The sequence below is a fragment of the Leishmania martiniquensis genome, chromosome 36 (assembly GCF_017916325.1).
Source record: "Leishmania martiniquensis isolate LSCM1 chromosome 36, whole genome shotgun sequence".
NCBI classification, from domain to species: domain Eukaryota; phylum Euglenozoa; class Kinetoplastea; order Trypanosomatida; family Trypanosomatidae; genus Leishmania; species Leishmania martiniquensis.
This window is the reverse complement of record NC_090171.1, coordinates 412,329-428,829: the sequence shown is the minus strand read 5'-3', so window position 1 is coordinate 428,829 and position 16,501 is coordinate 412,329. Positions and strand designations below refer to the sequence as shown.

General features: G+C 59.6%; 5 protein-coding genes across 5 annotated transcripts; all 5 read right to left on the bottom strand.

Annotated features, from left to right (window-relative positions):
* Window positions 1-107: 107 nt before the first annotated feature.
* Window positions 108-1,772, bottom strand: LSCM1_00105 (uncharacterized protein; the record flags this gene model as incomplete). The annotated part of the gene is made up of 1 exon (XM_067317764.1): window positions 108-1,772. The coding sequence occupies one exon, from the start codon at window positions 1,770-1,772 to the stop codon at window positions 108-110; it is 1,665 nt and encodes a 554-aa protein (XP_067173869.1).
* Window positions 1,773-3,585: 1,813 nt separating this feature from the next.
* On the bottom strand, window positions 3,586-8,505 carry LSCM1_00104 (uncharacterized protein; the record flags this gene model as incomplete). The annotated part of the gene is made up of 1 exon (XM_067317763.1): window positions 3,586-8,505. The coding sequence occupies one exon, from the start codon at window positions 8,503-8,505 to the stop codon at window positions 3,586-3,588; it is 4,920 nt and encodes a 1,639-aa protein (XP_067173868.1).
* Window positions 8,506-9,702: 1,197 nt separating this feature from the next.
* On the bottom strand, window positions 9,703-13,581 carry LSCM1_00103 (uncharacterized protein; the record flags this gene model as incomplete). Its single annotated transcript, XM_067317762.1, has 1 exon — window positions 9,703-13,581. The coding sequence occupies one exon, from the start codon at window positions 13,579-13,581 to the stop codon at window positions 9,703-9,705; it is 3,879 nt and encodes a 1,292-aa protein (XP_067173867.1).
* Window positions 13,582-14,553: 972 nt separating this feature from the next.
* LSCM1_00102 (uncharacterized protein) lies at window positions 14,554-15,063 on the bottom strand (the record flags this gene model as incomplete). The annotated part of the gene is made up of 1 exon (XM_067317761.1): window positions 14,554-15,063. The coding sequence occupies one exon, from the start codon at window positions 15,061-15,063 to the stop codon at window positions 14,554-14,556; it is 510 nt and encodes a 169-aa protein (XP_067173866.1).
* Window positions 15,064-15,786: 723 nt separating this feature from the next.
* Window positions 15,787-16,296, bottom strand: LSCM1_00101 (uncharacterized protein; the record flags this gene model as incomplete). Its single annotated transcript, XM_067317760.1, has 1 exon — window positions 15,787-16,296. One exon carries the CDS (start codon window positions 16,294-16,296, stop codon window positions 15,787-15,789), a length of 510 nt encoding a protein of 169 aa, XP_067173865.1.
* Window positions 16,297-16,501: the final 205 nt, after the last annotated feature.

Here is a 16,501-nt window from a genome sequence, read left to right as displayed (position 1 = left end):
TCCCAGCCCTTACTCGAATTCTCCCTGGATACGCCGCAGAGACAAAATGATACACCAGCTCAGGCACATGCAGGCTCTGATTCGACACAGGATCGCGAAGAGACGACTCACTTCTTCTTGGCGAGATGGCGGCGGTAGACAGAGGGGTCCATCGCCTGAAAGACACGCTGCACTACCAAGGTGACCAGATGGTTTATCCCCATCAAGACTGCAACACAAGCGAGGCACATTGCGCACTGGCCAGGGCGCATCGCGGCAAGCAAACCTAACATCAGCGGCCGCGCTCCGCGCAGCTGCCTCATCAGCATCACAACAGGGAGAATTGGGGGCACTATAAGCTCCAGGAGCGAGACAAAGATAAACACTTGCCGCCTTCGGCTGGAAGGCGATCCTATCACGCCACGCGCGGAGAAGGTGGGCGGGCACAGTCGGCTGGCACGCACTCGGGACAGGCAACGCTCCTTCAACTCTTCACATAACCAAGCAAAGGCTGCGGTAACAAGGGCGCACATGCCGTAAGGTGCTAGAACGTGCACCCGCCACTCCTTCTCCAGTAGCCCAGTGAGAGGTGCGGTAATACTGAGGGTGGGAACTACCTCCAGCACCCCAGACACGTCGTCACCAAAGCGCTGCTTGGCTATGAGGCTCAGCGCGAACAGAGTCGCCTCAGCGCTCAACAGCTGCCCTCGTCGCATACTATCCAGGTACTCCTTGTTGTACTTCTCTAGTAAAGGCTTCATCCTGCGGAGTCCAGACTGCTGCTTGAGCAGCCGCTTCAGCTCCGCTCGCTTCGCCTCAGTCGACTCGTCGTTCGTCACAATCGCCTCCCGCGTCGCCGTGAGCGTCGATATGGCCCACCTGACCGTTGCATCGGCCAACGGCTCTGCCAGGGCCGCCACCTTGGCACTAACTGCCCTGCTTTCCTCCACGACCGACAAGAGAAACCGCAGGTGCGACTCTGCATTGCCGCTCGATGTCGCCAGCGCCGTCTCTTCCGCGCGGCGGAGCTTCCACAAATCTTGCAGGTAGCCCAGCTCGCGCTCCATGAATGGCAGCACCTCTGCATCAAGCACCAGAGGAACTCGAAGGAGGGCAAGTTGCAATGATGGCAATGGCGTCGCTGCCTCCAACGCGCTTCTGTTGACGATCGTGTGGGAGAAGTGCCGCTCCACGAGGCCCAGGAACTGCTGATCATTGGCGGTGTCACTTGCGCCGGCCAACTGAACGCGCTGCAACAGAGCCGCTATTTCACCTTCCACAGCGATACGAGCATCAGTCACCCCGTTCACATCGCTGAGGTTGTAGAGGGACTGCTTCTTCAACCTCGCCTTCTGGCGGCGCTGCACGTTCCGCTCAGAAAAGTAATCAGCGATAGCCAAGGTAGCTTGGCCGCGCCCCTGAGTATTCCCTTTCGCTGAGGCGTTCATCTCGTCACTGCCCGCTGCGTAGTTGTCAAGGCGTTGCTTTTCTCGATACGATTGCAGCCGAGCTAACTCGGCCTTGCGCTGCTCCCACTGCAGACTCGCAGCATCTTCGGCCTCGAAGAAAGAGGCCTCTTCTCCAGGGTTAAAGTTGTAGGCCCACTCCCCTAGGCGATGTCGCAACTGCGCAAGAGCCTTCGCTTCCGGAAGCACCCCATTCTCGATGGTCACCATCAGCGCCCGATTTTCATGAGAGGGTGCGGTGCCCGAAGCTTCAGACGACAGTAGCCCAAAGGCAGCTACTATGAGAGCCATGCATGCCAGCCGCAACATCATTCCCATCAGGCTCATCTATGCCGCGCCTCCGTCACAGACACGTCAGTAACTGGACTCGTTCTTCGTTTTTGGAGACGGCCCCAGTGCCTGTGTGATGAAGGTAAGGGTAGGGTGAAAAGGGGTAGGCCCTAGCCAGAATGATATCGCTTAGCCCGACTCTTCGTGCATGCACGTGTGAAGATCTGAGTGACGCTGATGCGCTTGTGTGTCCATCAGCCATGCAAGAGTGCCACTCGAAAGGGACGCCAGACAGGTGACAGCAAGAGTCGTGTGTGTCAGGGGTGAGTGGGGAGGGCGGGGAAGTGGGAAGACTATGGTCCTGACGGGGAAGGCAGGGAAGTGCTTCGGTTGAAGGCGAAGAGCAACAAAGATAGTTCCTTCGGCACGAGAGGTTCGCGACAGGGAGAAGAGGCGCAAAGGCCTTCATGACTCTCTGGGAGGAGGCAGAAGAGAAGAGGCGGCACAAACAGAAAAGATGCGAAAAATGCAATGCAAGCGCGTATCCTGCCCACCCGTCCCTGCCGGGACACACGGAAGGGCTCCCGTGACGCCGGTCAGTTGTAATGGAGAAAGCCATTCATTTTTAGCCGTTCCTTTCGAGGAAAGCGGGAGAGGGAAGGGGCTGAGACGGAAGGGGCCCTGCGATTTCTCAGCGATCGAAATAATAAAAAAAAAACGGCAGCGGCACGGCGCTGCGCGGTAGATGCACGCTTGTGAAGACAACCCGCGAGAGCGCCATCCGTGAAGCATCAAACCCTCACCACGACGCCCGCCCCCACGGTCAGGTGCGATACAGCCAATACTCGAGCGCGCGCAGTGTCACTGCTCACCTTTGAAGATTCCACCGTTGAATCGACGTGCGCTCTTCTCCGACATGGAGCACACCAGTCGAGCTCCACCCTGTCCCCGGCATGCCACAGGCCCGACCGCGTCGTCGTGCCAGGCGGCGCTGGCCACAGACGCCGCACGCCTCGAAACCATGCCCGCCCGCCCCCCTCGCATCGCAGTTGCTCCCATCATCCGGCCGAGGCGGGAGGTGGCACAGGCGCCCCGCTCCAGTGGTCGAGAGTAGGAGTCCGCTGTGGCACCTTCGAGTCGCCCCGATGCGCTGCTCGTCACGTGGAGACTACAGGCCTCTCCAGCGCCGCAGTTCTGTCTGACGCAGCGCCATGCAGAGCCTCTGCCCGCCGGCATCCGTCGCCATACTTTGCCCGAGCCTCCGCTGCAGCTGGCGTAAAAGACCCCATGTCTCCATTCGGCGGGGGGCCAGCATTTGGCAGCGATGATGTCTGCGTGGCGCCCCTCCAGAAGGCGGCTGCGGCGCCTCGGAGGTGCCACGCGCGGAGGCGAGTGTCCACTTGCTACCAGTCTTGTGAAAGGAAAGAGAGAGATTGAGCAGAAGGAGCGGCAGCAAAGAAGTGGGAAGGTCAAGTAGCCAAGTACTCAAGTGAAATCATGGGAAAGCTGAGAGGCGGCCACACGCAAACAGACCGATACGGTGGACACAGTGTCCACTTCTTGTCTTCTCACCCTTCCCCTTTTTGGCTGCTAAACGTGAAGAATGGGACCTCTTCACAGGTTCGTGCTCCAACAAGTCCACAGCGCTGTGAAGATCTGTGCAAGCGTTCGCGGCAGCGCAGTCGACCTCTCTGCGAGTGACATACATGAGCCGGATGAATAGAAAGAAAAACTTTGATCGATAGTGGCCTGCGTCGGCGTCTTTACGCGTCCTCATCAAGAGGACCACACACCATCCCCAGTAGCACAAGGCGCGGAGGCGCAATAGATGCTCCCGGCGTCCCCCCGTCCGCACTCTCGCCGGATTCGATTACCATGGCAATAGGTGGCGCACGCGCATCCACCACATCTGCAGCGCAGCACCCCAGCGATAGCCGCTGACGCGGTGCAATCGCTGATTGTAGTAGAAGCCCTCCCCGTAGGTTACAACCTGCTCACTGTAATCTTTGGAGAGCCGATTCCACGGCTCCACCAACTGCGTCGACACATGCGCAAAGAGAGAAGGGTAGTCGTGGTTCTGTTCAGCCAGCCGAACCTCCTGCTCCTCTGCGGTCGCGTTGCGGCTGAAATCGCCCGCGGAGAGAGGGAAACGACGTGCTGGGGGATTCTGAACAGTGTCGTAGACGTACCCAAGCCGCTCGGTCAAGTCTCGGAGCAGCGCCGTGCCGTTTAGCTGCGCACTATGCCTCTCGGCTAACGCCCGTCCAGATGCTCCGTTCGCCACCGCTGCCGCCGGAACGTGAGGAGGCTTCCGGACTTTCAAGAGACGGTTCATCTCGGCGACGCATTCCACATCGGCTGCGGGAAAGAGAGAGCCCTCGTACGCATACGGGTACACACGACGGGTGTGTTGGTAAACACGTCGTGTGAGGAAGCCAGCGCACCACAGCAACTGATCGAGCGCCTGCGACACACGGCTTGACTGGCGTTCTCCCGATCCACCGGTGTCGTTGCCGTCACCCTGCAGCATCTTCGCCGCATTCCACCGACTCACACGTGCAAACAGCTCCTGCCGAGCTTCCATGGATGCGTAGCGGAAGGGCTCGCGTGCGTCCAGCACAAAAAGCGGTCCCTCGCCAACGAGCTGTTTCCTCTCTCGCTGCCACTGCGCGGTGAGGTGTTGCTGGGTCCACACACCTGGCGCCAGGGGGCCGAACACAGACTCCGCAAGGTGCGCAGCGATAGGACGGAGATGTGGGTTACCGCGGTCTGTCACTTCAAGCAGGAGAAGCGAGAAGCCCTCCGGCATGCCAGACTCCAACGCGACGGCGAGCAGCTGCCCGGCAATAAAGAACTCGCGCAGCGCGGCATTCGTGGCGAAGGCGTCTATGAACGAAGAAACCGCCGTGCGTTTGGCCCCCTTCACCGCCTCCTGTGATTGCGTCGTCTCGGCACTCCCTCGGCATGCGTGGTGGAGCTCAGCATTGCGCTCCTCAGGTGTCAGGAGCTGCAGATGCATCTCCATGTGCGCGATCAGCGCCTCTGTCGCGGTCGTCGTGAAAGGGTACAGCACAGCATTGTATACAAACCTCAACAGCTTCGCAGCGCTTGTCCAGCGCGACTGGTTTAGGTAATCGTGCACGTCCGCTGCGTAGAGCAGCGGCTGCAGGTCTGCGCTCTCCATGGAACGCTGCTTTACTTTGCGCAACGTCCGCAAGCGCGATTTTCGCGGTGGTCCATCATCAAGACTGCTGCTCCGCTCGCCACTCATAATGGTCACTGTCGAGCCGTCCGTGCCAGAGTTCGTGCTGCGAACGCCGTAGCCGCCACTGCGGAGAAGTTCGACGGTCGGCTCCAAGGCGTGAATGTGTCGCGCGGCGAACCGCAGGAGCCGTGCCGCATACGAGTCGACTGTGTCGTCCACGAGCGGCAGAAAATGCTGAGTAGCACCGAGGAAGTGGGGAGAGGCGGCATACGCAGTTTCGCGCAGCTTTGCTATGGAGATGAGGGGTGCTCCAGTTGCCCTGTCGCGCGTTCGCAGGAGAAAAGAGCTCAGCACAAACGGGTCGGTGCGTCGAACCGAGTAGGAGGTAGCGTCCAGTGTGTGCACAAGTGGAAAGTCGCTCTTCCATCGCTTCATCGCTGCCAAGCACACGAGAAAAAGGGCGTGAATATCCATGCCAGGCGCACTGGGATCCATGCACATAGATGCCATCGGCACGGCAGCATCGGGCAATGGACCCTGTGTCGGTTGCGGCGCCGTCGCACTGGAGTTGCCCGAGCGCCTCTGCAGCAGTCGGTGCAGTAGAGCAAAAGGCTCCATTGTCCATTCAGGCAAATCGCGCTCGAACGCGGCCGCCTCTACCGCCGTGCCCGACAAGGGGCCCCTCGCAGCCCATCGGCTCGTCCCCAGTAGTAAGAGGGATTCGGTCGAGACAAGTGCAGAGTCGGCCACACTGGAAAAGCGACGCAGCGCCCACTGCACGCGATCCTCCAACCCCGCACCGTCGCCGCGCATCTGCAAGGACGCGTTTTCGATACCCTGCACCTGATCCAGTAGTACCTCGGCAGCCCATGCAACCTCGTCGTCGCTCTCTGCGACCCTACTCACTGCCTCGAGAAACTTGCGTGGCACTCCACGGCTGCCGCTCACGTCCTGGTCTTCCTGCAATGCGTTTTTCATGTTTGCCGCCTGAAAACAGCGGGTCGTCGTCACATGTGCGACGCGCAGGGACAGCTCCAAGGCGAGCGCGGCATACAGGTGACTCACATCGTAGCGCTGTTTGTGGGTCAGGTGCACATAGCTGAGGGTCAGCAGCGTCTGCTGAAGCAGCTCGAAGAGGGTTTTCGAATTCGGCACGTCGAGGCGACGCCGCCGTCTTCCCCCTGGGGGCGCCGCTCCCTTTGGACAACTCAAAAGTGTCTGCCGGGCATCGCGCAGGACGTCTTCCAGTTCCGTCTGGTGCTCGGCGCAGGTGTGTGGCAGAGGAACACCGATGATGGTCATCAACGTGGTCGGGGAAGTGGGGGGCATACTCTGTAGATGTGATGGCCTGCCATTGGTGAAGGATGCCTGCACGTCAAGATCGCAAAGGTAGCCGAGACGACGGAGGATGACGAGAAGCTCGCACTGTGACTCCTGCACGTCACGCTCCACCCCCTTGAATCCGGACAGCAACATGTGCGCCTTGAGAAGTCGCCGATGCAGTCGCGCCGTTATGCGCCCTTCGTATTCATTGTTGGCCCGCTCCACCTCTGCTTCCCGGTAGACATCCTCCATTTGTGGCTCCTCGTCGCCGGTGTTGATGTTCTCGTTTGTTACGGCCACAAGTGTGGCGATGCTCCGGCGAGTCATGAAAGGGTCGTCCACCTCGCTGAAGCTGTGGTCCACGGCGTAAAACTGCTCGAATCGGAGGAACCGCGACACGTCAGCCTTAGATGCCGGCGCCGCCGTTGCTGTGTCAGAGGTGCGAGGAAAGCGGCGCAGCAGCAGCTCGCGCCAGAGGTGCGTAGGCGCATGTTGCATCGATCGTAGAAGCAGCACCATGGCTGCTTTGCTCTGCTGTCGGGTGAATATACCGTGTTCCCGGAGCGTCGCCAAGGCGCCAGCAGCGTGGTAGGACCCTAAGCTCAGCGACTGATGCAGGTGCACCACCGCACGCACGATGGGGGATGCCGTGGCAGGAAGCTGCTTCCGTGGCGGCACCTTTGATCGCACCAGCAGCAGAAAGGCCAGGGTGTAGTGTAGCTCCGCGCGTATCCACCTGGGCAAGTGACCTTTGGGCGCAAATCTCAGCGCATCACCGCTGTGCACTAGGCGCTCCACAAACGTGGTGAAAGCGGACACACTGCAGCCCTCATTCACCCCCGCCGGGGTGGCCGCGGTGTCGGCTGCGGGACTCTCTTCACTTACGGCACACAGCGTTTGCGCGGCCCCCGCCTCTTTAGCCCAAACACTATAGAGGGCCGCAAACAGCTGCGCGAACGTCGGCGGCCGCCCTGACTTGCGCCGTTGCGCCCGCATTTCTGAAACACCGTCGCACCATACGTGCGCGGCCGCCTGGCTGATCTCCGCCTCTTCGTGGTGAGTCGAGGAACGGACCAGCAGCTCTGGCAATGCCTCCGAGCACCGGTGCCGAGAATGGAGAAGACGCAGGTGCGACACGCGCGGCTCCGCTTCGTGATGAACGCCAGTGGCACGGAGTGTACGCCACGCGGCCGAGACCTTTCTACAGAGCACAGTTTGGCCGTCATCAACTGCCGGTGCGACAGACGAACCAGCTGCACGACGAGCTCGAGCTCCCGCCATCTGGCGCGATACGGTGCTGTGGCTCAACGAAGCGCCCCTACGGGCTTTCTCGGCGGCATCGGTGGCCTCGTTCTCTTCTCGGAGGCGTGATTGGCGCTCAAGAAAAAAGCGCTGATAGCTCTGCTTGAAGCGCAGGTGGGCGGCGTATGCTGCCTGTTCGCTTTCGCGTAGCTCCTTCAGGCTCGCGTACAGATCACGCTGGGCTTCGGCCACAGCGTTGTCAAAGGCACGAACAGATTCGTGATACTGCAGCTTTGCACGCAGAAGGCGATGTGTTTGCACGCGGCGCAGCGACGCATCGAAGTCCGTCGTTACCTGCCACAGACGATACTGGACGCTGTTGGGCAGGTGAATGACACGGCTCCGCACCTCCAGGTCAGCAAGAGAGACCCGTAACAGCGCCCGACTCCCCCCCTGCGCATCCGAAATTAGGGTAATTTTCCCGGGTGGATCCAGTGCCTGGAGCTGCGCAAGGAAGCGCTCTGCTTCCCGGACAGCAGGACCGACGTCCTCCTTGCACACTAATGACCAAGCGACTGGCGTCTGTAGCCGCTGCAGGGCAAGCCAGCGCTCTTCCCCATAAAGCAGGCTCAGCTCTTCTGGGTGAAAGGAGTAGTACATGATGCGTTGTGGTGTCGTGAAGTGCGGGCAGACGCCAGCGGCATCCGTGCGCATGAACTTGACAACCTCTGTAATGCACAGGAGATTGCCGCCGGCATCGACGGCCACGTGAAACGGAACCCCGACATGCGCGAGCAGCATCCACTGCTCCGACGCGTTCATAATGCGTTGCCCAGAGATGAAGTCAGGGCGGATGGGGAGGTCGAGCTGTGGCAGCCAGGGCCACTGGACATCCTCCCCTGTCGAGATGGTTCCATTCTTCGTGCGCGTCGCCTCCGTGGGCACCAGCAATATGGAGAGAAGTAGAAGCAGGCCGAGCCACCAGCGACGCCGTGGGGGCGTCTTTGCTCTTGGGGGCATCTGCAGATGCTTCGCGTGCGCTTCCATACCGCGGTGTTTCGGCACTGGATCTCTCTGCGGATCCGCACAAAACTCCCTCGGCAGTGTCCGTTGCCAAGCGGAACGCAACCAGAAAAGCAGCACGCCCTCGTGCGTCTGCGCGCCGCCGCTGGTCGATGTCGGCGTCTGTGGCGACGAGATGAAGAGGAGCCGATAGCAACAACGAGGAGGGGGAGAGGAGCGAGGCAAGTGTGCTGCATGCTGCGAGCAGTTGAGGAGCAAACAGAAAAAAGAGGGTCACCGGCGCAGAGGTGAAGCCGAGAGAGCATTTTGAGAAGGTGCGGCTGAACGCCACCGCTGCCCTTCGTACGTCATGTGACTGTGCGGCAAAGGAGAGACTGGGGCAGGTGCGTTTGCCGCCCCGTCTCATCTGCCAGGGTCCAGCTGGCTTTTCTCCTGATCCGCGGTGGATACATTATCTTTGTGTCTGCCTCAACGAATACGATGGGCACGCCAGAGCGCCATACCTAAGAGGAAAGAGAGACTGGCAGCACCGCGTGGTCCCGCCTATCCAACGTATTCAAGCGCGAGAGTCTCTCTCCCCACTCCCCCATCCACGGCTGCAGTGACGCTACATCGGGAGCTCTAACGCCCGCTCCCATACACAAAGCCATGCACGTGTCACGGCGCTGATGACCCAAGTTGCCCCCCCTCCTCCTGAGTGAGTTCAGCTGCTCTTTTTTTTTAGCGCTCGCTCTGGCGCGAGATTCTACACATCTCAAACGTACTCGGCCACACCTACACACGCAATCACAAAGCGAGGGGGAGACGAAGGGAAAGGCGCGTGTGTGTGGCAAATAAGGCAAGGACGAGGAGAAGCGCGAGAGCGGACGGTCCAGTCTATAGAAAAGAGGTCGAAGCATACATCGGAGATCGTTGTGTCCCACAGAGCCCTCCCAGCACACCACCACTCACCTCTCCGCAGAAGGAAGAAAGGCTGGTGTGATGGTGAGGGGGGAGGTGGTAGGGGAGGGAGACGACAGGAACAAGGGACGCCGAGTCGCACGACCTCGAGACACGCACCCTTCTACACACTACACGGTGGGGGGAGGAGGGGACAGAGTCGTACAACACAACAGCTGTGGCACCCTTCTCCAAAAGCAGGCACATGTGTCGCCTACGCCAAAACATTTTCCCTCTCGGCCTTCAATGTTCAGCTCAGCTTTTGACCGCTGAACTTGGAGCGGCTGCCGCCTCCATATCGAACAAGATTTGCTTCATGGAGCGGCCCACTTGCTTCCCGGGACGATACCGACAGAGAGGGCAGCCGCCTCCCTTCATACATGCTGCTTCGTAATCTTCTGCGATGAAGAAGTGCTGGCAGCCGTTGCACAGGCACACGCTCACATCGGAGCGCATGAGGCGGTAATAGTGGTTCGGAACTGGCAGCGTTCCGTACCTAGGACGCACAATGAACACCTCCTCGCGACGGAAGCCCTTCAGGATGTCCGCTGACGCTACGAATGGCTGGTACGTCGTGGTGGTGCGCCCGGGTCGCAGCACGTACTGCAGCTGCGTGAAGAAGGGGTCGTTGCCCTTGTTGGCTGCTGCCTGAGAGCGGCCCATAGCCACAAGCTGCTGATCAATTTCATAGTCGATGTTGCCGTCCTCAAAGCTGATGACGTTCGCACCATTCTCCGACTGCCATTCCCTCGCCTTCGACGACGTCTGTACATCGGCCGCGTCGCTCTGCTTGTTGTGATGCTCATCGTCCGCTGACTTGCGCCGGCCGACGCCGGAGACGATGATGCGCTCCGCCTCCTCGTCTGTTACGTCGTCTGCGAGGATAAACTCGACCAGCGGCAGGCATTCAAAGTTGACGAAGGAGCGGACGCACTGGTGGAAGCAGTTCGGACAGCGATCTCCCGCCATGGGCAGCTGCGGAATGAGCTGATTGCACCGAAAGCACCGGTCCAGCAGCTCCTCGCGGTCCTTCACTGGCTTACTGCGCACGATGAGCGTTTCCACGTCTACCTGCTCCATCATCGACACTGGGAGGATGACGCCCTGCAGCTTCTCGAAGACAGCGCGCGCCGTGCGCACCATCTCCAGACGGCTTGCGATGCGAGAAAGAGTGTAGAGAATAGCACCCTTGCCGACGTTCATGGGGACCGCGGACTCGGCACACATGCCAAAAAGGTACTTGGCGGTGTGGAAAAGGCTAAGCTCATGGTAAGGTAGCGGCTGCGTCGTGTGGGCATACACACTCGAGAAGGCGTAGTAGATGTCTCCTCGGCGCATGCACTCGTTGCTTCGCCGGATTCGTGCCGCCTTCTCCGCGTCCGATGGCTTCTCGCCGTCCTCAAAGCGCCCATACTCCTCGGCAAGGTGAACGTAGTAGAAGGCAGCATCGCGGAACTTGCGGCACGTGACGCTGTTTGTCGCAAGCGTTTCCATCAAGCGCGTCGCCTCCTTCGGCCAATTCGCCGCGCGGAACGCCTCTAGAGCCTCATCGAACTTGTCGCTATCGGCCAGCCAGCTCGCCCATGGCACGTACACCTCGCGTGCTAGGGCCGGTGCCTTCTCCAGAATGGTAAAGGCCTTGCGCCAGTCGCCGCGGGAGACGTGAATCTGAATAAGCGATCGGTGATCCTGCACTTTCTCATACGCCTCGATCGCGAAGGGGATGACGTTATGCTTGCGAAAGAAGTGGGCGCATTCCGTGATGAGGGTGACTTCGGATTTGGGCAGGCTGCGGCACATCTTCATCAACTTGTCCACCTGGCCTGCTTGTCCCATCATGCCAATCGCTTTGGCGTAGTCGCCGCAGCTCTCATAGAGGGAGGCAGCCTCAACAAAGTTCTGGGAGTCTTCGGCCCAGCGTGCCTGCTGCCGAATCAGGTCCTTCAGCATCTTTTCGTCGGTGCAAATCTTCTTGGCATGGTCCCACATTTTAAGGTCGCAGTACATCTCCACCGCCTTCAGCTCACTGCCCGCTTTCAGGAACTGCCGTGCTGCTTCGTGGTACTTGCCCTGGAAGGCGAGGATGCTGCCATACAGCATGCCGTCCTTTGCCGCCGCGCCCACCGCCAGGGAATCGCCGCTGGGGCTAACGGATCCCTTCTCCGTCGCTGCCGCCACGGCGGCGGCGGTGATGCTGCCGCGGGGGGGCGAAGGCAGCACGCCATCCTCGGCCTTCGATTGGCGGCGCCGCAGCTCTAGCAGCTTCAGCAACTCAACAAGCCTCACGTCCTGAATATGGGTAAAGGCTTTGCGCGCGATATCGAGCCGCAGCTGGCTCATCGCATGCAGCCCCAGCATCTTCCAGTCGCTATCAGCCACACCCAGGCACGCAACGTTGTACGCTTGGTCGAGGTCTCGCATCTCCACGTACTTATACAGTGCGTGCGCGTGCGGCACGTCGAGTACCATCATGTGGGCATAATGAAGGTTGAAGACGTGGTTTGCCTTGAAGCCCACAACGAGGCCGCGGACCGCTTGCTGGTACGCCGGCAGCGACCCCGTCTTGATGTGCAAAGTATTGTTGCCCGTTGTGAAGGCGATAGTGTCGTCCAAATCCCTGTTGAACGCCACCGCCGTGACGTTGCTCTCGGAAAACAGCAGTTCATTTTTCTCGCCGAGCCGTATGACTTGGAGGGTGCTCGTGCTGTCGACGACTGCGAGGCAACTGCGTGAGGTGCTCAAGTCGGCGCTTGTGACTGGTGCAGGGCTTTTGTGCAGCAGGGTGGGAAAAGGGTTGTCCACAAAGACTTTCATTACCTGGCCACCATTCAGCCCAATCAACAGAATCTCTCGCCCTTCCATCCCACCTGCGACCTTCACAAACCGCACCGTGCTCTCCATGGACCACTCACGCCGCTTGTTGCCCTGAAAGTCGTACATCGTAATACGCTTATCATGGCACACAATAACGGCTTTTGTGGTCAAACAAAGCAGCGAACACTCAAGGCGACGGCGAATCTGCGCGATGTCCTGATAGCGCATGTTGCGCTCGTCGTCGTAGAAGAACTCAAAGACGATGATGCGCTCCTGCAGCTGAACTGCCAGTCGATCGCGGAACATGGCGAGCTTGTGGACATACTCGTTGCATGGGATCATCATTTTACGGTCAAGCGAGAGTTGGTGCACAATCAAGTTCGTCATATCCTTGCGAAAAACGTACTGGTCATTGTAGATTGCGTGGATGGCGGTGATGGCAACGTCGATGCAGCTTATCGTGCCGTCGTTGGTGCCGTAGCACAGCTGCTGGTTTCGTGGCCGCTGCCGCACAGACCAGATCCAGTCATCGGCACCGGCCACGTCAATAAGGCGGTTGCCGTCGTTTGTGAAGAAAGACACCTTATGGTTGCTGCCGCTGAGGAGGATGTATTCACCCTCCTGGAAGTACGACAAGCTGCACGGATCAAAGTCCAGTTCCCGCTCTCGGCCAACAGGGGTGCCGGAAAGGTCGTAAAAGGACAGCCGCTGGTCCCATGAGCCTACCGCAAGCACGTCAACGCCATTCTCTCGCAGCGGCGTAAACGCAAGAGTCCAGACCGGCGCCGGTCGGCGTATTCTGGTCGTCTCATTGAGTCCGTTCTCGAGCAACACGATCGTGCCGTTCAGCAGCCCGATTGCCAGTATTTTGCCATTCGGCGTCCACGCCGCGCACAACCCTTTAGACGGAAGTGAGTACTTGGATACCTTCGGCTGCTCCGACGACCACAGGCCCCAGTCGATGCTCGACACGGACGCCAGATGCGAGGAGACGGGGTTGTGCGCGAGGGCCTGGATAGACTCCTTATGCTGGTACTTCACGATGCCCTCACCCTTGCTAGACCACACAATAACCGTCCGATCAGCGCCACCGCTGGCGAAGGTCTTTCCATCGTACGCGTAGTCGACGCAGTAGATTGTGTTCTGGTGGCCCTTCAGTGAGTGGAGGAGGGTACCAGTAGATGCAGCGTACACAAGGACACGCACGCCGCACGACGCCACCACATAATCGCCTGACGGGCTGTAGCAGAGACTGTTGATGGGGGGCCGGATACCCTTCACTGCATCCGCCGTCTCTGACCACCGCACGTGTGTGCGCATTGCCTCCGCAGCACCCTTCCCCAACTGCTCTCGCGTCGGGGTCAGGTATTAGAGGGTGTCTTCGAGATGTTCGCTAGCTGTCCTCTCACCCGGTGTGCGCAGGACAGCCCCGTTTAGTGTCGGTATCTCGCGAGCAATTCCTGCCGAGACGCCCACAAGCGAAGAAATACACAAAACGAAATCGCCCAAAATGCCGCGCTGCGCCGTAGAGAGGTGCAGAGGAAGCGGGATGGGGCGAGGCAGAAGGGGGGAACTGGGCGATGCAGAAAGGGGAAGTGTTAATGGACCCTCATCACGGACCCAAGGCACCCATTCACGACGCATACGCGTGACATTATGCAGTAGCAATGTGACAGAGATGCATTTAAACGCAACATAAGAATTTTGCGACGATGGGGACACCATTTACCGGTCACACCGCCGAAGCAAGAGGAGAACGAGAAGAATGAAAGGAAGAGAGATACGATGAGAAGGAGCGGCCTGCATTCGAGGAAGGGGAAGGGGAGGAGGGAAGGACAGGTTGAGCCGGCCACGTGACCTCGACAAAGACGCGCCTGGCGCAGTGCACTCGCCACGGCACGCTTCGCGCCCTCCTCGTTATATTCCCCGGAGCTAACTTATCTTACAACGGAGAAGAACGCAAAATCCCTTCCCCATCCATCACAGCACACGCAGCCGCAAAGGGCCGTAAACGAGGCAGGAGTCTCGCCTCCTACTCGCCTGCCGCATATACAGCTGACGTACTTGCGGAAGCGTCCGCTTGATCTGCGCAAATTTAGTTTTCGTGCACGTGCATATAGAAATGCAGCATGACAGCACACACGCGCAACGCAGGACAAAAAAAGAGTTGGAAAACACCATATATTCATATGGAAAGAAAAAGCGATACCGGCACACGTGGCACGCTCTGCATTGTTACTGGAAGACGGTCCTCTCGCACACACGTTGTTAGCGCGATCGCGCACTTGTCACTCACTCCGCAGCCGGGGTGTTGGCGGCCTCCCCCTCCGGAGAAGCGGAAGCCGCAGCACGGTAGTTCGTGCGCTCGCCACCAAAGCCACGGCCGCGACCACGACCACGGCCCTCACCACGCCCACGGCCGCGGCCCTCGCCACGCCCACGACCACCACGGCCACGACCGCGGCCGCGACCCTCCGTCACCTTCTCGAAGTTCACGCTGCTCGGCTTCTGCGTGTTTGGCATCGCAGACGGAGCGAGGTGCAGGTAGTTGCGCATGTAGGCGATACCTTCGTCGTTGAGGATCCAGTAGTAGTGGCGCCACGCGTACTGCTCCTTGATCAAGTTGCGGCTCTTCAGAGAGCGCATCAGCTGCATCACCTGAATGCATGGAACCGTGAAGCTGCTACCGCCGAGGGTACCCGTCCAGGTGCCCATGGGGTCCTTCTTGCACGCGATCACGCCCTCCGTGAAGAAGAAGCGGTACACGTTGTCGCGGGACGGCTTGGGAACGTAAGTCGACATTTTCCAGTGAACTGCCAAAGTGCCCACCAGGAGAGCAGAGAAGCGAACGTGCAAGTTGAGGCGAGTGCATGTCGGGCACACCAGACGCGCAATCGCCACCGTCGCGGGTTGTGGTGTTCGTGCGATAAATGGAAGAAAAATGTTGGAGCAGAGAGGCAGAGAGGGAGACGAGGAGAGTTCGTTCGGGTTACAACCTTGGCGCGAGCGGCAGAAGCAGGTAGGCGTTGAGCTGCCTCGGCATGCAGTCTTCGAGAGCGCACCCAGCTCGTCATGGAAGCGCAGAGAACGCGGCCTCAGCACCCTCTCAAAAGCAGAGGAGCATCCACTCCGCGGCGTGCAAAAACGCCACGGACTCCAAGAGTCGTCCACCCCGCCACGCAGTACGACCGTCGGGAAGCGCCGCGGCGAGACAGAGCGCCACCGGAACCGTAGGGAGGGGGAGGAGAAGAGGCACGGCAGCGCAACTCGCAGTCTGCAGTGCGATGAGCGAGGTCATCTCTCCCCCGACCTCACAAACTGCACAATACGCTTGGTGCATACTTCGTCGCTATCCAGCCAGTCATTAAAAAAAAAGAAAAAACAGTGAACCAAAATTGAAAATTATAGAAAAAATGTACGGCATCGCCAATGACATGACTCACAGCGCGGCGAAGAGAGAGAGGCCGCTCCGCTGCTTCACAGAGCGCGACAGTCAACACACGCACTCACAGGAGTCGGACCTGTCTACTCCGCAGCCGGGGTGTTGGCGGCCTCCCCCTCCGGAGAAGCGGAAGCCGCAGCACGGTAGTTCGTGCGCTCGCCACCAAAGCCACGGCCGCGACCACGACCACGGCCCTCACCACGCCCACGGCCGCGGCCCTCGCCACGCCCACGACCACCACGGCCACGACCGCGGCCGCGACCCTCCGTCACCTTCTCGAAGTTCACGCTGCTCGGCTTCTGCGTGTTTGGCATCGCAGACGGAGCGAGGTGCAGGTAGTTGCGCATGTAGGCGATACCTTCGTCGTTGAGGATCCAGTAGTAGTGGCGCCACGCGTACTGCTCCTTGATCAAGTTGCGGCTCTTCAGAGAGCGCATCAGCTGCATCACCTGAATGCATGGAACCGTGAAGCTGCTACCGCCGAGGGTACCCGTCCAGGTGCCCATGGGGTCCTTCTTGCACGCGATCACGCCCTCCGTGAAGAAGAAGCGGTACACGTTGTCGCGGGACGGCTTGGGAACGTAAGTCGACATTTTCCAGTGAACTGCCAAAGTGCCCACCAGGAGAGCAGAGAAGCGAACGTGCAAGTTGAGGCGAGTGCATGTCGGGCACACCAGACGCGCAATCGCCACCGTCGCGGGTTGTGGTGTTCGTGCGATAAATGGAAGAAAAATGTTGGAGCAGAGAGGCAGAGAGGGAGACGAGGAGAGTTCGTTCGGGTTACAACCTTGGCGCGAG